Source organism: Marmota marmota, unplaced genomic scaffold (genome assembly GCF_001458135.2).
Source record: "Marmota marmota marmota unplaced genomic scaffold, marMar, whole genome shotgun sequence".
Lineage (NCBI taxonomy): Eukaryota > Metazoa > Chordata > Mammalia > Rodentia > Sciuridae > Marmota > Marmota marmota.
This window is the reverse complement of record NW_025999880.1, coordinates 3,056,620-3,076,841: the sequence shown is the minus strand read 5'-3', so window position 1 is coordinate 3,076,841 and position 20,222 is coordinate 3,056,620. Positions and strand designations below refer to the sequence as shown.

Below are 20,222 nucleotides of genomic sequence, written 5' to 3'. Positions count from 1 at the left end.
GTCAAGACACCCTGCTTCATGGGGAAACCTTGTTTGTCGTTTCCACCACTGATTTGGGCAACATAACCCTTCCATTCTTCACCCAGAGCATCCGCAGCAACTTCTATGACCATAGGCTTCTCATAAAAAGTACGAAGTTTGCGTTCATCGTCCACTTCAATGAGTTTCTAACAGCCCGTGGCTGGGAAGGAGATGTTCAGCTTTATCTTGGAGCAGCTCTTCCCCTGTTTTCTTCTATGAGTTTTACAGTATTGATTTATTCAATTGGTTCATATTGACTTTCTGTCTGGGGGTGTTAAAATCTTTCATTATTGTCATTTCTCCCTTTAGTTGTCAGTATTTTCTTTAGAAATATTTGGTTGCTAGAATATTAAGGGCATATATATTTGTAATTTTTATATCTTCCTAGTGGATTGACACATTTATTATTATATAACATCTTTTGTGATCTCTTGTGACAGAATTTTTTTTCCTCAATACTGAAGATTGAACCCAGGGCCTCATACATGCTAGGCTAGTATTTGACCACTGAGCTACATCTATAGCCCCTCTTGTGACCGTTTCTGATTTAAAGTCTATTTTTTCTGGTAAAAGTATAGCCACCCAAAATCTTTCCCATCCTTTCACTTTCAGTTTGTCTTTTTCTTGAAATCTTCTTAAATGAATCTTTTATATAGCATATATTGGATCCATTCAGCCCCTCCATGGCTTTTGATTAGATAGTGCTTTAGTATGGTCCACCCAACATTCAGTATTGAAATCCTTAACCGCAAGGCGATGCCATTAGGACATGGAGTCTTTGAGAGGTGATTGGTTCATGGAGGCAATACCTTCCCGAATGGGATTATTGTCCACACTACTATCTCTTGGGAGGACAATAATTCCATTCAGAGGAGTATTCCTTTCTCTGTGTGAGATTAAGCATGGTGACAGGGATCTGTGAACAAGGAAATAAGTGCTTATCAAAATACCAGATCTGCTGGTATCTTAATCTCGGAATTCCCAGTCTCCAGAACTGAAAAGGATAAATTTTTGTTTTAAAATCACTCACTCTAGAGTACTTTGTTATAGCAACCTGAGTAGAGTAAGACAGGGAGCAAATACACTTATATTAAGGTAATTATTGATAGAGAAGGATTTACTGTTGCTATTTGTGCATTGTTTTGTCTGATTTATAGCTCTTTTGTCCCTCTTTTCCTGACTTTGTGTCTTCCTTTGTATTTCATTGATTCTTTTGAAGTGACATGCTTTGATTCCTTTCTCATTTTCTTTTACGTGGCCTTTCTAGGTATTTTCTTTGTGGTTACCATGGGTCTTACATGAAACATTTTATAGTTATAACAGTCTATTTTTAGCTGATAAATTCAATTGCATACAAAATATTTACATTTTTATTTTCCCTCAACACAGTCTATAATCAAAGTCACAAATTACCCCCTTTTTGTACTGTGTATCTGTTAACATATTTTTATAATTAGTTTTTATACTTTCATCTTTTAAATTCTGTATCAGCATTTAAAGTGATTTATGGGACTGGGAATATAGATAGATCAATGGTAGAGCACTTGCCCAGGATGCATATTTCCCTGGATTTGATCTCTAGTACTCCTAAAAGAGATGGAGAGGTTTATGTATCATTGTTATAGACAACATTATCAACAAATTACACATTCATATGCTTTCTGTGGTTGTTTAGTAAACCTCCTTTAGCATTTCTTATAAGGCAGGTCTTAGTGGTTATGAACTTCCTCAGCTGTATGTGTGTGTGTATGTGTGTTACCGGAGATTGAACCTAGGGGAACTTAACCACTGAGTCACATCCCCAACTCTTTTTTGTATTTTATTTAGAGACAGGGTCTTGATAGTTACTTAGGACCTTCCTAGATTACTGAGGCTGGCTTTGAATTCCTGATCCTCCTACATTGGCCTCCTAAGCCTCTGAGATTACAGGCGTACACCACCACACCACACCCGACCTTCCTCAGCTTTTATTTATCTGAGAAAGTCTTTATCTCTTCTTCATTTAGATGGACAGTTTTGCCTAGTATTCTTTCTATCTTTTTCTTTTTTTTTTTTTTGGTAGTATTTATTATAGATGATCTTCATCATATTCTGTATTTTGGGGGATCCCTCTTCCCCAAATAGAAATCAATTCAGGAAGAGATCTCAGTAACATCAAAAAAGATGTTACAAAAATGTTTATGTTAAAATATCCTAATTGATTACTGAAAAATTATCATCTAGTTCTCAGGACCATTTATAAATATTTTTAGATTGCCTAGTATTTACTTTTGATTAGCAGTTATTTACTTTTGTTCTTGTTTTCTTTCATGCCACTCTGTTCTGACCTGTGAGTTTCTTCTAAAAAATCCATTTACAGTCTTATGGAAGTTCACTTATGTGTGATCAATTGCTTTTTTCTTCCTGCTTTTAAAAATTGTTTTTTCTTTGCCTTTGGGCAGTTTTGTTATAATGTATCTTAGATTATTTGGATTTTTTGGGTTTCTTGAACCTGGATGTCAGTCTTTCCCTTAGTTTGGGGATAATTTTTATTTTTATTTCTGTAAATAAGCTGTCTGCTCTTTTTTCCTCTTTCTAATTAATCTTTTTTTAATTTGTATGTGATAGCAGCATGCATTACAATTCTTATTACACATATAGAGCATAATTTTTCATATCTCTGGTTGTATACAAAGTATATTCACACCAATTTGTGTCTTCATACATGTACTTTGGATAATAATGTCCATCACATTGTATTCTCTATCTCTTTGTTAAAATATATTCATTTATTTTTCTCCCTCCTCTCTCTCTCTCTCTCTCTCCATCTTCTGAGTTCATGAGCGAGCACCCTTTGACATTTATTTTAAGTCCTTTGTCAAGTGATTCACATACATTTATTCCTTTAGAGTTAGTTTCTAAGGATTTGTCTTGTTTTTTGGGTAGGTCTGTTTTACCTGTTTCTGTTCTTCAGCTTTGTCATGGCATTCACACATTTAAAAGAACAGCCACCTCTCACAGCTTCACACAGGAAATGACCTTTACTCTTCAGGTCTACTAGGCATTCTGGGAGCCTCTCAAACCTTTTCTGTGGATCTGTCTTCTCTGGACTTAGGTGCCTAGATTCCTAATTAGAGGAATTTGCTAGTTTCTTTTTCCCTTTCTTTCTGTTTTTGGATGGACTAGTAATCTCTTGTGTTGTGGAGTCTCATGAACAGCAGCCTGCTGCCCAGCTCTTTTCTCAGTGGGTTCCAGGCATAATAGAGTATGCCAGGTTCTGCCAGTGCTCCATGGCAGAGTGAGCAAAAACCAGTCCCTGGGTAGCTCATGGAAAAGCCAAAACCTTGGACACACACTCATCTTCTCTTACCCCCAACCCCCGAAGTGGCAACTGAGCTACATCAACCTCCATCTCCTGTATCATGGTTCCTGCAGAGCAGCATTGTGCTGCCCAGTTCTTCTTCTGTTCCCAGTAGTCCCCGGTCATGTGGACTATGCTTGTCATGTCAGCACTTCCAGACAGCAAGACAGGCAAGTGCCTCATGCAGCCAATCTGAAAAGTCAGAACTTTGGACATACAGTCCAGTCTTCTTTCTCTCCCGGGAGAAGCAGGAGCTGGGACTTTACTCCCAATCATATGGTACTGTTCCAAGGGAGGGACTGTGGTGAGAAGGTGCCACAAATTTTCCTACCTGCTTTGATGCATCTGGTTTTGCACTAACCTAGGTTCAGGAGCCTCTTAATTGGTTTCTGGATATCTCGTAAAGGAATTTGAGGTGTGTATGGTTGAATCCATGTCTCCATAGATGGAAGGGGGGTCTGAGGCTTCCTGTTCTACCATCTTAAAGGCTTTGTATTTAATGGCTTCTATTTTAAAAGACAAAGAGTTGAACAGAAAATATGAATTATTAGATCAAACATGGACAATTCCCATGGACTGGAAATCTAATCTTTTAATTCTCATATGTTTATAAAAATTCTATGTAAATGAGAATTTTGGTTATCAACAAAGATTAGATCAACTAGGATTCTTTAGTTTCATAGAATATGAGATATAATTCAATAATATGCATTTTTATAATATGCTTTGTTTGCCATTTTCAGAGTAAAAGCTCTTCCACAGAAATGAATTTTCTAAGAAATACTGTTTTTAAATTTAAATAAGCAAGTGTGTCTCTTTTGGCCACTTAGGTTTCTCTTTTGTCTTAGGTTACATTGAAGTTTGTTGGATTTTATTTGCTACTTTAGAGATGCTTTAGTTGTTTTGAGTTTATGTTAGTCAAAATTTCTGAAAGGAAATAAAGCACCACTACATGGGACAAGATCAAGTAGAGGGTCATTTTTTTCCCGCTCAAATCAATAAATATGTGCCTCTAGTATTTATCCAGCGTTGACATTCTGGTTCAGAAGCTAATATGAAGAATTCACTCATTTTCAAAGAGCTGTGGGTATACTTGCATCTTTTTAAAAAATTTTTTTAAAGTTTTTGATAGACCTTTCTTTCTTTCTTCTTTCTGCCTTCCTTCCATCCTTCCTTCCTTCTTTCCTTTTTTTTTTCTTTCTTTACATTTATTTATATGTGGTGCTGAGAATCGAACTCAGTGCTTCACACACGCCAGGCAAGTGTGCTACCGCTGAGCCACAGCCCCAGTCCTACTTGCATCTTTATTTATTTTTTAAGCTAAAATTTTCAATATGCCATAATAAAGACATGCTAAACTGATTTTTTTTTCATTAACTATGTGTGGACATGGTCTCTAACTTTCCATTTTAGAGTCTAATTACTATATTTTGACATTAAAAAGTAATTGAAGATTAAAGTAAGAATAGTTTTTTTTTCTTGACTTTCTTTCAATATAAAACAAGCAGTAGTTTAGATTAAGTAGTAACCAAAAGTAAAAGTACTAAGTCCTAGTATTTAGTCACCAGGTGGAGCTCAGATCCTTTCAAGTTTTCAGTAGCAAATAATGACATCTTATACTGAAAAGGTTTTCTTTGATTGCAAAAAGGTCAAAATGAAAAGGCAACTATATAATGCTAAAATTTTTCAGTTTGGGGGAATTTCATTTTTATTTGGTCTAATCATTTTTCCTAGGAAACAAAAAAGGTTAGAGGAAATCTATTTAATTTTTCTTTAATTTTAAAATCTAGAACCTAAACTTTTACTTCCTAGTTCAGAATTATTTAGAGATTTTTAGAATTAAATATTTCCTGTTATTTCTAGAGGGTTTTTATTTTCTTTTTCTGACATAAATTGTAAAATGTTTTCCTGGTAATATTGGGACAACACCAAACAAAAATTTTTTTTTTTGGTGGGGTACCCGGGATTGAACTCAGGGGCACTTTATCACTGAGCCACATCCCCAGCCCTATTTTGTATTTTTTATTTAGAGACAGGGTCTCACTGAATTGCTTAGTGCCTCACTGTTGCTGAGGCTGGTTTTAAACTCGTGATCCTCCTCCCTCAGCCTCCTGAGCTGCTGGGATTATAGGTGTGTGCCACTGTGCATGGCATACAAATTCATTTTGATGACCATTTTTTATTTAAATTCAATTTGCATAAATAGATAATTGACAGAAAAGCTCCCATTAAAAAAATTAAAGGGGACTGGGGTTGTGGCTCAGTGGTAGAACACTTGCCTGGCGTGTGTGAGGCCCTGGGTTTCATCCTCAGCACCGCATATAAATAAACAAATAAAGTGAAAAACCCATTGGCAACTAAAAAATATATTTAAAAAATTAAAGGAATGTATTTGAAATGGAAATATAATAATTTGGGTTTCTTGAAACCCTGTTTTATCTTTCTCTGAACTTATAATACCATAGTGACTTTTAAAACTAATTGGTCAAAAAAAAAAAAAAAAAAAACTACTAGTTTTAGTAACATTATGCAGGGAATACTTATTTTATAAAAATCAAGATTTTTTTTTATTGTGAACCATAATACTTTATACTCTGAATATGGTTAATTTTTATGTAGTTTTCACATATCACAGGTCAAATCATATCCTATACATTGATTTTTTATATATTTTTAAATTATTTAATAAAAATTAAAATCAGATATGATTTGTCCACAAAAGAGTGTTATTTCTTTCACCTCCACAATAGTTTAAGATGTATTTGGAATTGATCAAGAAAACCTTTGAGACTGGAATTGCAAGTTTATTTTTTGAAATAGAGCCAAATTTGGAAGGATGGAATGGAGGATTATATTGTTTACAACTTCTAGATTCCCTATGAAAAAAGTAGGCATTTTTTGTGAGGAATTATGATATAATTTATTTGCTTTATTCCCTAGATATTCTCAAACGAGGTGAATAAAGACGTATCCTGACTTAACCATAGTACCACTTAAAATTCTTCAACTTTACAATTATGAAAGAGATGCACATTCAGCAGAAACCATACTTTACTTTTGATCTTTTTCAATTTTGATATTTTTCTAACAAGTGATACATGGTATAATTCTCATTTGTGAAACTGGGCAGCAACAGTGAGCTGCATGTCCTAGGCAGCCAAAGTGATCATGCCAATAAACAACTGGTACTCTATAGTATATACTGTGTTGCTCAGCTATCATGTAGGATAGATTAGATGCATTAAGTGCTTTTTCAATTTACAATAGTTTCAGCTTAATGATGGGTTTCCCAAGATATAACCCCATTATAAATCATGTGCATATAAAATAAAATTGAAGGAAAAAATATTGAAAATCATTCTGAATATTCAAATGCAAATTAGATTACTTCATTAGAAAAATGAAGTTTTTTCTTAATACATACTATCTTACACATACCTCTGGGTTTACTTTTTCTTTAGGACTTTCTAAATGGATAAGGCAGCAGATTCAGCACCATTCAACTTTTGAAAGTGCACTGGAATCCTTGGCTGAATTTTCCAAAAAGCACCAAAAAATCATTGATATATCCAAAAAGGACCAAAAGTGTATACAAGACAGTAAATCTACTCTTGAAGAGTCCTATTTGGAGAATGATAGCCCTACTTATTTACTTGATACATTAAGTTATCTACCACCAGAACATCCTACGAAATGTAAAACAAAAATGTGTGTCCAAGAACTACAGTGTCCTAAAGTGATTACTAAAAACTCATTTCTACCAAGTGATATCATCTCTAGAAAAGAGAAAGGTATGAAAAGTTCTGCCCATTTATATTTGATAAAGAAGTCTTTCGTGATAGAGAAATGATATTTATTTTGGGATAGATTTATTTCCTTAAGTATGTTGAAACTTATAATAGAAATTGTTATCAAAAATAGTGAAATAATACGGTGGACTGGAATGGGGGACAGACCTTTGTCAGGGCATGCTTTTTGGTTTTCTGTTAACTGCTGTGCCTTTTACTAGCTTTGTGATTCTTAGCAAGCCACTTAACCTTTTTGAGTCATAATAGAAAAAATATATACCTGCCTAGCTATCCCTCCAGCTTGGGTTATAAAGGTCAAATAAGACATATTGTAGAGATGATTGTTATTTTAAAGTTTATGTAAAAATTGGTTTAATTTGGAGATGCTTCTCATATGAACTTCTTTGTTTTATGCCATATGATAAAATAAATATTTTAGAGTATATTAGAAATAATAGTCTGTATCAGATTAGCAAACAAACCTGCTGTGGTTTTGTAAATCAGTTTAACAGAACTCAGCCACACCATTCATTTACATAATTACAAACAACAACAAAGTTGACTAGGTGTGTGTATTTCACTAGAGTAGTACAATTAAGTAATTGGAACAGAGTGTGACCTGCAAAGCCTAAAATATTTGCTATCTGGCCTGTAATAGAAAAAGTTTGCCAAACTCTGGTTATTGTATATAAATTTAATTTTTTAATTCATATAGCATTGTATCTTAACATCGATTTTTAAACATTTATTTTGTGGTATATGCTTCTGAGTAAGTGTCATAGTGAATCCAAGATTATTGTACTGGTAATCAGGAAACCTAGATTCTAGTACTGGTCTTAACTACTAACCAGTTTTATAACTTTGAACAAATAATAATGGTTCTGTGCTTGTTAGTTTCCTTATTTGCTATATAAGGAATTAGTCTAGGGCAGCTTTTCTCAATCATTGATTGGTGAATTTTCAAGGCATATTTTTATGACTTGTTCCCTCCTTTACTGAGCCCTTTTCCTTTTTACCCCTCTTTTTCTCATTCAATATTGAGGTCCCTGATGTGTAATTTGAAGTTTAGAAGACAGTATTATAACTTGGGCTAGGAAACAATGAGATTGATATTCCTTTCAGAATTAAAATTCTGTTCTTTAAGTTCTAAGATGAAAGTCTAACATTACTGATCTTGGGCTCTAAATTATGTATTCTACATAGTTGTTTAAGCATTCCTAATTTAAGAAATACTTATAACAATTATTATGTTAGCTAGGAGCAGAAAGTTAAAGTTTTTAAATTTTTGTATTTCTAGATGATCCAGTATTATTGGAAGAGTCTGTCCAAGCAAAGAAAGCTGAAAAATTTGTGATTTCCAGATCCTCAAGCCCAACTTTCAGTAAAGAAACAAAGAAAGTTAGCTGGTCTAACTTTAATTCTTTAGGACAGTATTTTACTGGCAAGATGCAGGCTGTTACACCCCAGCTCAGTACATCAGAGAATTGTGCCTCTAGTTCTTCCACTTTCAAAGAAGAAAATAAGGAAAATAAAACTACTTTGCCACTTACTGGTAAATATGATTCCTCAAATATAAAAGTAAACATGCCATTTGGGCTGTGCCCTCAATCGGAAAACATTATTTCATCAATAAAGATTGACACTACTCTTTCCAAAAAAGATCATTCAAAACAACTGTTCTGCTCTAAAGAAGCCCAGGATCCAGATTTGGAACTGTCTCAGAAATGTGAAGAAGCTAAACATTCCAGTTTAAATACAACTTTTGAAACAGAAGTAGAAGATGAATCTATCTATTTTACACCTGAACTTTATGATTCTGTAGAAACAGATGAAGAAAAAAATAAGCTAGTTGAAACCGATGGATTCTAGAGGGGAAGAAAGTGGTATTTTATAATATAACTTAAATTATACAACTTTTATAAAGAGAGAAAACTTGATGTATAAATTTAATAAGCAAACCCATATATGTACTACAGCTGAAATATGTTTCCTTAAAGGACATGAATCCTTTCTGTAAATTTTGAGTGTGTTTATGCTTTAGTGAATGAAATTATACATCTGATCAAAAATGGTTATAAAAGATGTTCTTCTTAACAGGCGTGATGGTGCATGCCCGTACTCCAAGTTATTTAGGAGGTGAAGGCAAGCGAATCGCAAGTTCGAGGCCAGCCTTCGCAACTTAGTGACGCGTGTCTCAAAAAAGTGGCTGGGGTCTGGGTGTGGGACTCAGGATGAAGCTTAGTGGTAGAGTGCCCCTGGGTTCAATCCTCAGTACCACAAAAGGCAGGGGGGCTGGGTGGTGTGGCCATTTCTGACTTCATTCCAAAAATACATACACTAATCTTTTTCTAAGAAACATCTCTTATTCAGTGGGCAATTTGGACTTCTTGTGAGTGACTTGAATTGTTTTGTTTGCTCCTAGTGATAGAACCCAGGGCCTTGCATATGGTACTCAAGGCTTCTACATTCCCAGACAAAACTGAAATTTTATGAGCTGTGCAAGTAGTTCATATAGCATGTTATCAAGTCAGAATTACTAGTAGTCAGATATTTTTAACATTCATTTAGAGAAATTATTACATATACATATATTTTGCTTTCATTTTTATAGCATTTTTATTTAATACAGCTTATCTCCTTCTATAGCATTGGTTGTTGCAACCCTAAAAATAGTTAAGAGACATTTAAATTGACAGTTTATCAGTTAAAGAATTTATCTCTAAATATTGGGATATATTAGATCCCAATACTAGATTCCTAATATTATGTATTTTTCTTAGTTGTTCAGTAAGTAATAAATACCAAACATTAGATTAGAATATAATTGCTACATTGTTTTGAAAGAGTGAAACCATTATTCCCCTCTAAAATTGATTAAACTACAGATAAGGGTAACATGGTAGGGGAAAGAGTACCAAGTAGAAGATAGGAGACTTGGACTCTATTCCTTGCTCAGGCTCTAATTTGCTAAGTCATATTGGCAATACCATGTCTTACACAGAATTAATTTTATCTACGAAATGTAAAATTTAGTACTATAAAGTCGTACAAACCCCTTTCAACTTTAAATATATAAGATTTAAAGGAATATCTGTTGACATTTTACTCTGAGTCAGTTTTGACTTGCTTTTATTCCAAAATGCTTAAAATAAAACATTTAGGGAGCATAGGATAGGTACATAATGACTTGGAAAGCTTAAGACATTTTGGGGACTTTTAAATTTGACTTTAGAAGAATTGCTAAAGTACATGAAGAAATCAAGCATATTATTTTGTAGTTAGATTCTACTGTTATTACCCAATTTTATCATCCCCTTTCCCAAAATAAGATTTTTTTTTATTCTTTCAAGAATCTAATCCTTTTAGGCTAAGATTTTTCCATTACTGAGAATGTGCATAGACATGTGCCACAAGCCTTTAGTAAAACTAAAAGGTGTTTCAAAAATTTTGCACAATGATACCACTGTTGAAATAGGTCTATAGTCACTCCTCAAATCACAATTTTGACCAAGATGATAGTCCAGAAGTAAACTACTGGCTTTTGTAGAATAGAAGGTATTCATTACTGATAACATGTTTTTTCTTAAGATGTTTATATCATTGTTAAAACATATGAAAGCATTTGAAAGAGTACTTGGCATTTGGCGGGCTACCAATTAATTATCAGTTAGCAGTTAATTATTAGTAACCAATCATGTATCTGATGTACACTCTTGCTTTATATAAAGCTTTCCCTAACTGTAGATTGATGGATATAGATCATCTGACAATGAACCATCCTATAGGAAAAGGAAAAGTTATTTGACTGGTTTATTTTTTAAACTTTTTGAGATATATGTTAGAAATTGTTTTATCAGATAATTTGTCTTATATATTCAGTGCATATAAAATAATATGGAAGAGCTAAAAATATATATAGATACAGGCCATGAATCATGAAAACTACCATTGCAGTAAGGGATTTATTCATGGAAGAAAGGTACAATGTAAAGAATAGATGATATTTGAATTTTAGATGAATCATTTAAAACTTTATAAATTGTAGCCAGGCACAGCACACACCTGTAATCCCAGAGGCTAAGGAGGCTGAGACAGGAGAATCGCAAGTACAAAGCTAGCCTTTGCAACAGTGAGGTGCTAAGTAAATCAGTGAAACCCTGTCTCTAAATAAAATACAAAATAGGGCTGGGGATGTGTGGGCTGAGTGGCCGAGTGCCTGCCCCCAAGTTCAACCCCCAGTACCTCACGCCCCCCAAAAAACTTTATAAAATAGTGTTGGAAATTAATGAGAATTCTTACTATGCTCCTACTATGCATTTTATTTTTACATGGTTTTAAGTTTGGCACTGCTTTTACATTCACATAAGGCTTTGTTTTTATTCTTATGATCTTTCTATTCAAAACATTAATTTTAAAAAAGAGTATTCTCATACTATTTTCTGCAATAGGACTTTGTCATGTTATTATTTTCCTATAATAAAACACACTCAAAATATTTAATTCTTTAGAACTGCTTATAAAACTTCTTCATGAAATCAAAGTGCCTGTTGTAAAATCACTTGAAAGACTGGTTATTGTAGTCATCTGTAAATGATGGCATTCTTTGTATATTTGATTACCACACAGTTATTCTTACTTACACTCTTTTTAATCTCAAATTTCTCAGCCTACCACACAAGAGTTTATTTCAACTTTTATGAATTCTTGTTATATTTCTTGTCTATTTCCATAGCAAAATGATGTCAATCATTTGTAAAGATAGTATTAATAATGAAGTTTTTCATAATCAAAAAAGTTTAAGACCACATCAGGCAATGAATGTCTAAGAAAGCTAAAACCTTAATGTGAAATATCTGTGCAGCTATGAAACATACAATAAAGAACATCATTTCAGGAAATGGAAATTTAGAAAAATGACCAAGGCTTATGATTATGATTCCTTAGCCCTAAACGATTTTCATGTCTCAAAAAAAAAAAAAAAAGAATTTTGTTTCGAAGGGTTTCATTTGATGGAACCATTAGCTGCCTGGCTTCCTGTACTCCACAATGGAGCCTTGTTATAATATCCATGGGATCTGAGCCAGTGGATCACCTTATTGGTAAGACCACCTTATAATGAGGTGCTTTCAGTAACTAAACCCTCTTGGACTAGGGCCAAAATAACCCATCTTATACCAAATTTCACTCTGTAATAAACAAGTTTCAATGTATTGAAAAGAAAACAAAAGCCATATGAAACTTACTGTTCCCAGAAATTACCTTTGAAAAGCTAATGGTAAGTACTGATTAAAAGACTCATTGGTTAACAATTTATAATTGAGGAGGTTTTTTAGTGCTTTTTTTATAACTTTTTTTTTTTGGCTTGGTCTTCTTTTCTTAAGGAATTTATATAATTTTGATTTTCCCCAAAATTTCATCATTTTACATTAAAATGTTCTATATCAACTTTTATAAATCTTAGGGCTGGGGGTGTAGTTCAGTGATAGAGCACATGCTTAGTATGTGTGAGGCTTTGGGTTCAACTCCAGCAATAAATACATACATATTTATTTTTACAGAACTTGATATTAAAGTAATCTGGCTCCTTGCTATTATAAAATTCCATATTGTACAAGTGGCATATTTATATAAACTTGGTGTCATCGTTGTTATATATCTTTGAAAAGTTTTAGCAGTATCAAGCACTGATTTGTTGTTATTTGGGATGAAGTGTTGTCTTGGTAGTTTTTTCCAACTGATGATACTATATTTATATTTAAATGTTCTTTGAAATCCACTTGAACGTTAAGCTTTTTTATCTGTTGTAAAAGGACCCAAGTAATCTTACTTTGCGCCATCTTTAACACTGTATTTGGAGATAAAGCATAACCATAAACTAAGCAATTATTTGCAGTATAGATTTACCAAAATATGTTATAATAAAATACATGTTAATATTTCCATATTTCATTCTTTAAAGTTGGTTGGCACTATACATGGATTTTGTTACCATTCGATTTGGAAACATGTTCTAGCCCCATCTGCTAACTCACTTTGGGTAAGCTATTTAACTCTCTGAACTTAAAATGGCGATAAATAATAACTTCGTAAGAAATAGATCAAACATGAGAAAAAGTGCAGTATATAGAAACTTTGCATCAGGTGAGGAGAAAGATAACAAGTTGGAATCAAGGGAATGGGTTTTGAGCTTTGCCCTGCTACTTACTAATTGGCTTGGTCCTATTACTTTACCTCATTGAGCCTCAGTTTATTTTTGACAACAACAGCAAAAAGTGAATACAAAATTGTTGTGAGGATACATGAGATGATGTGCAATATGTGAGATGTTTTTGAAGCATTGTCCAAATATTGTCAGGAAACTGAAACAATGATCAAGTGCAATTGATATCTCAGTATCCTGAAATTGAGCTTTCAAAAACTAGTAAATCTATTAGAACTTGGTCCATGTGCAAAAACACTTTCACCTTTGTATTTTAAAAAGTCTATATAATTACTTTTTACTAGTGAACCTCAATATTATGACAATTTATTTCCATTTTTATACTTCACTGTGCTGTTTTGAAACTGGTTAAATTTGTTTTGATTGTTAATCATATTGCCTATTACTTTTTAGAGTCGAACTAGTATTTTTAGAAGTCAACTACTTTCCTTAAATATGAGGTAACCAAGGCTCAGAGAGAGCAAGTTACATTGATAGCAACACACCATATGCTTCTTCTTTTTTTTTTTTAATGTAGTTTAATTCATATTAACTTGACTGTCTCAAGGCATTCTTAGGAAAGGTATAATCACAGATAACCGAAAAGTGAATGAATTAAAATACTAATTTAAAGACACACATATTTTGACTGCATGTAACCATAGAGTTTATTACAAGAAGCAGTATATATTTGTGATAATAGATTTTAATGATATGTTTCATTATTATTAATAATAATGAGATATTATTAAATAATATCTCATTATTATTATTATTATTAACAATTATTATCATTGTTACCACTTTGTGCAGTAATCTTCCACAGAGTCTTCTGAAGTGTTGAACACACTTCAACAAATTACTGTGAGGAATGGTGATGCACACCTGTAGTTCCAGCTTACGAGACATACTGAAGCAAAAGGATAGCTTGAGCCCAGGAGATGGAGGCCAGTCTGGGCAGCATAGCAAGACTCAGTCTCACAGAAACTAAAGTAAAAACCCAAATTACTGCAATCAGCAGTATTTTAAAAGGAAATTAGTATAACTATTTGTGTGATGTGTCTCCTAAACCTTTTTTACCTTGTTTTATTTTTAGGAATATCTTCCAGAAAGTTTTTCCCAAGAATACTGGGCCAATAAAAATCCAAAGAATCTTCCTGGATGTTAAACTAAATTGTACAAAACTCCTTTGCCATTGCTTGAATGAGTCAGAGTACATATCAACAGAAAATTTATGTCATCAGTGACAGTGATGCCCTTTAATGGTTTAAAGGTCACATTTATAGTTTAAGAGAAGAATGAAAGTAAACTTTGCTGCTTTGCTTGTCACTTTCTGAAGTCTTCAAATGTAAATAAGTCACCTTTACATTTTAATTTGAGTTCCGAAATGAAAAAGCAATATTGCTTTTTAAAATATGTTCTATTGTCTTAAGAATTGCAAAGTGGGGGGAAAAAACAGAATCCCAAATTCAATTTGTACAAAACAAAGGAATGTACAAATCCAAATGTCATGGTGGAATAGGTGAGACACTGATCCATCTGTTTCTGATAATGACTCCAAAGAATACATTCCTATGACTTTCAAATCCAAATTCATGCTTTGGCAAGCTCAACCTGGGTATAGGATGAGCAGTAACTCAAGGAGGCAATTACAGGATAATAGGAACTGGCTTGCACCAGCTGTTCCTGAAAACAATGGTCTGGGTGCTAATGTACAAACAAATGACCCATCAACCCAAGTCCTTTTCCCTTTGCATAAATTTCTCAGGTTGCCTGTTGCCCTTTTCAAATTTCCAAATACTCTCAAGACTGCTTATCATGTTCATTTTCATCCTGCTAATACCTGTTTCTAGTGTTTCACAGAAGGGACTAAGCCACACATTGTTTTATCCCAGACCCTGTACTCACCCCATAATAATCCTGAACTCCACTCATTTCTAGAAGTAATGGCTAAAGGGAAGCATATCACTCATATTCTAAAAATCCTGCCCCAGTGCCCCAGCATCTATTATTTCTCCATTTTCAAAATTAATAAATTCATCTAAACTCTCTTTTCTACCTATTCAAAATCTAAGGGTAACAATGATAACAATATCCATTCATCCAACACTTAAGTATAAAAGACACTTAAAACTAAAACTTGGGATTTTCTCTGCTTCTACCCTCTCAAAGGTGAACCATTCATGACAAATCTGTATGTTTACTTTTGTTACAAATGTCTATAGAAACATATGGTCAGATCATATGGTTCTAATAAAGTTTCCTTTAGTACTTTGCAGCTTTGACCAATTTCAATATTTTTTCTGGAATTGGGAATTCTTTCTTGTGGTAATGTACTCATTTATCAAAAAATGAATATGTGGTTGTAAAGAATTTTGGCTTACTGCAAAATGAAAAATTGTAACAAGTTTTTCTGAGAACTACAACTTTACATAGTTTCATAGTCATATTATTATACAAATTCATCCTATTTTCAACTGTATGTCCTTGAGTGTAAAGTGAAAGGTCATGTTACTAATTCTCTGACCTACTTCATCCAGTGTCTCAATTCTGAATTTTCACTCTTCTATTTTATTCCATGGACAGTGACTTCTAAGCACAAATGTAATTCTGACCCAACTGAAATTGGGGGACAAGTAAGTAAGAGAGGTTTCCTCTTAATCTACCGTCTTCCCTCTCCATGAGTACCTCTGTTGTAGAGCACCATTAATTCCTGCCAAAGGTGGCATATGCTCACTCATGAGTCACTAAGTCATTCAGCACCTAGAGTTTTCAATTCCTCCATGAAAACTTATATAAATATCAATATAAATAGAGAAGGTGATCCCTGCAAGTTTGAAATTTGGATTGTTTACCTGATGGTTAAGTTGAAGAATAGGAGAAACTTCTTGCCTCGAAACCAGATGCACAAAGGTGATACCTATTATTATTGTTTTTACTATAAAAGGAAAAATGCTATTCCCACAGATGTATTACTTTGCTACTTCTAAATACTAGGAAATATTTGCATTTTAAAGTTTTTCTTTAATAACCTTTTTCTTTTTTAAAGTTCAGTACTGGGAATTGATCCCAGGTGAGTTCTACAACTGAGCTATGCCCCAGCCTTCTCCCCTTTCTATTTTGAAACAGGGTTCACAAAATTGCTAAGGCTGGCCTCAAACTTGTGATCCTCCTGCCTCGGCCTCATGAGTAGTTGGCATTATAGGCAAGCACCACCATACCTGATTAAAATATCCTTTTCTTAGAAGAATATGAATTTTCAGGATTTATATTGTTTGCATTATAGCCTCTATCATGGGAAAGATTGCATTCTCATATTTTTATATGATGAAGTTCTGTTTTAAAATTGGAGTTAAGGACTGGGGTTGGGACTCAGTGGTAGAGCGCTTGCCTAGCATGTGTGAGGCATTGGGTTCAATTCTCAGCACCACATATAAATAAATGAATAAAATGAAGGTCCATCAACAACTAAAAATATCTAAAAAATAATTTTAAAAAAACTAGTGTTAAGGGACGGGGCAATGGCTCAGTGGTAGAGCGCTTGCCTAGGATGCATGAGACACTGGGTTCAATCCCCCACACCACATAAAAATAATAAATAAAATAAAGGTATTAAAAAAAACTAGTGTTAAAATAAATTTTGGAACGCTCCATTTCAAAATTAAAGTAGAACTTTATTATTATAGACGGTGGAGTTTTAATATTCTTAGTTACACATAATTTTATTTGGGAACAAGAAATTATGTTTTCTCTTGAAAAAAACTGATTCCTAAGAAGGCAGTAAATCAAAAGGACCTGAGTGTGAGTTTTGGACTTGTACATTTTAAACCCCAGCCTAATGCATTGCAACTTTTACTTTTGCTCCCTGAAACAGTTTTCTCATCCATAAAATTAAGACAATAGTACTTCACAGAGTTGCTATCAGGATAAAATTTAGTAATGATTTTACATAACATGTGCTAGCAAATAGAAGCTTTTTAAATTTTAATTTCTATACTTTTCTATACTGATACTAGACTAAAAATTCTTGAAATTTCCCCTTTAGTGTGTCAGTTAGTGTTTTTCAAAACCATTACAGTATTAACATCCAATCCACATTATATTATACCTTTACAAGTGAAATTGAGATGTTGAATCTGGTAGTTTGGGGTTTATGAAAGTCGTTTATTTTTTGTAGGTGTGGAGACAGGTTTATCTTTAAATGCCATCTGGAATATGAAAGAATTTTATTTAGCCAGCTTCTTACAGTGTAGAAATTGTATCAATCAGCCTATTTTCCCATGTCCTTACATAGCTGAAATAACTGACCCTACATACCCTACTGAATCAAAAGTAAGTTTATATTGTTCTTGAAATTTAATATGGGGCTGTATATTCATAACTATGCTTGTGCAATGATAAAAGAGATATGAAATATTGCTGTGCAGATAAAATAATTAACAATACTATTTTTCTTATTGATAAAAAATAGAGTACAGTATACTATTAAACATGAACTATTCCTAAATATATTACTTTAGTAAATTTTCATTAAACCTTAAGTATCAAAACCAAAACTAAAAAGGCATTTTGTATATCAACATAAAAATGTAGACATATTATGGCCAGTGAAATTACACTTTAAAAATTTGTATTGGTAAAGTAATCTAGGCATTTCTTTGTGTGTTTTTTAATCTGCTCATGTAAGCCTAATCAGGATTGAATGTACACTAGAGAGGATATGTAACCCAGAGATTAGCCTTGTAAAATGAGGATCGGATTTCTAACTCAGCGTAAACTCCTATTGCACATCCCCGAACCAAGCAGATTCAAAGTTATAACAGTAATGTAAACAATTTGACTATAAATGCAGTTCCATCAGGGGAGGTAGAACTTTCAGCAAATATTTTCTATGGATAAAACTGGATATGTTCTTAAAGTACCATGAAAAACATCACTTTAAAAACATCAAATCCCAGGTAACTAAATATATTTAATTTTTAAAAACGTTTTCTTAGTGTAATATGGTGTGGCAGTAAAGAATGTGAACACAGCAATAAGACCAGTTGGATATCAAATTTTACTTTTGCCTTTTTATTAACTGCATGACCTTAAAGCAGTTACTTAATTTCTCTGCACATTAGTTTATTTTTGTGCAAAACTAGGGAAATAATAGCTAACCAAGAGAGTAGTTATGAGAATTACATGAGTTAATTCATATAAAACACTTAGGATAGTACCTGGCATGGTGCAATAGCTCTTAAGTATTAACTGGGTATAATAATAATAATGATATATGGTTATTAGTATTGATATTACTTTTAAAATTAGTTCTTATAAGAATGTGCAGGATCATTCATTCTACCAATATTAATTACTATAATTAGAGATTAGAATGTTGTCTCATTTTTATACTTAAATTGCCTGATGATATCTGGACACATGAACAATTTAAACTACATATTCCTTTTTTAGCATCATGAAATAGTATCACAGTCCCTTAGCAATAAGAAAGGATCGACTGCTGGGGATTTTATAAGGTGAATTTCAATACACATTCAGAGGAAATGCCATTTATAAGCATACAGTTAATTGAGTGCTCACAGGAAGAGCATAGTTCAGTACTATTCCTTTGTGGGCATGTGAATTACACCTTACAATTAATACTTCTCTGTGGGAAAAAAAAAAATCAAGCTTGTCTTTCTTCCAAGGAAGGGAAAATTGGCAGTATGGGAACACTGAAAAGTTCTGGCAGAGTTGTGTATTTTATTCTTTAAAAATTACTCTTCCCAATTGGAAATGTAATAAAGATTTTGTAACAAGGTTTTGTTCCATTGTCTTGCCTGATAAGAAATTTAGACATGAGGGTAAGCATAACCTTATTTTGGTAGAGATGAGTAGGAATTATTTTTCAAATATCTCCTTCTCTTTTATAGTTATGCCCATATCATATCCATCCATTACTATACTCTTAGTGAGTTAGGAAATTACATCATTACTTATTATATGAGTTAATTGATTATAACCACCACTTGCATTTCTTAGTACCGGCTCACTTTTTATTCTCTTGTTCAGTCTTAATATTAGCACAGTAATAGACTTTTTTTTTTTTTTTTTTTTTTGCTTTTGGTTACTAATACCTAAAAAAAAAACTTTATTCAGAATGTATAATTGTTTCTGACAGAAGGGATGGCCTAATAGGAGCTACTATAAGAAATTGTTTCTTTATAAGTATTATAAAATTTCTTAAGTTTTAACATTATTTTTGAATTAGGATCCTAATAAGGCTTCTACATTGAGGTTGATTGACATGTATTTTAAGTCTCTGTTAATCTACAAATTTCCCCATCTATCACTTGTTTTTCTTGCAATTTATTTGTCTGACTAAAAACAAACAAGTTATTTGTACAGTTGTTACCCCACCTCATTAACAGTAGAAACATTATAAGACCTCTGGTGAGTGCCTAAAACCACAGACAGTACCAAACCCCAAATATACTATTTTTTCTCATATATATATATATATATATATATAGATAGATAGATATTAAAGTTTATTTGCAAATTAGGTGAAGTGAGATTAACAACATTAACAGAATAATAAATGATAATAAAATAATTTAATATGAAATAATGATAGTTATGTGAAAGCACCCTCTTTGAATATTTTATTATACTTTACCATCCTTGGTATATGAATTTTTTTTCTTTCCTTATTAAGAAATTTCACCCTGGGGCTGGGGTTGTGGCACAGTGGTAGAGCGCTCACCTCACATGTGCGAGGTCCTGGGTTCCATCCTCAGCACCACATAAAAATAAATAAATAAAATAAAGGTATTTTGTCCAACTGCCACTAAAAAATAAACATTTTTTTAAAAAAAGAAATTTCACCTTT

General features: G+C 32.9%; 1 protein-coding gene and 1 long non-coding RNA gene across 7 annotated transcripts in view; one reads left to right on the top strand and one right to left on the bottom strand.

Annotated features, from left to right (window-relative positions):
- The window catches only part of Brip1 (BRCA1 interacting helicase 1), a 160,861-nt gene extending 151,833 nt beyond the window's left edge, over nt 1-9,028 (top strand). For 5 of the 6 annotated variants that reach the window (XM_048788186.1, XM_048788181.1, XM_048788184.1 and 2 more), the window contains 2 exons: nt 6,823-7,152; nt 8,447-9,028. In XM_048788186.1, coding sequence (XP_048644143.1) covers nt 6,823-7,152; nt 8,447-9,018 — 902 coding nt within the window. In that variant the 3' untranslated portion in view covers nt 9,019-9,028. The remainder of the gene's footprint in view (nt 1-6,822; nt 7,153-8,446) is intronic. The other variant, XM_048788195.1, reaches the window with a different exon arrangement.
- LOC125612027 lies at nt 6-18,957 on the bottom strand. Its single transcript, XR_007342292.1, has 3 exons — nt 18,932-18,957; nt 972-976; nt 6-167 (listed from the first exon to the last, which is right to left on the bottom strand). It is a non-coding gene; the product is annotated as an uncharacterized LOC125612027 (long non-coding RNA).
- Between the last annotated feature and the right edge of the window lie 1,265 nt (nt 18,958-20,222).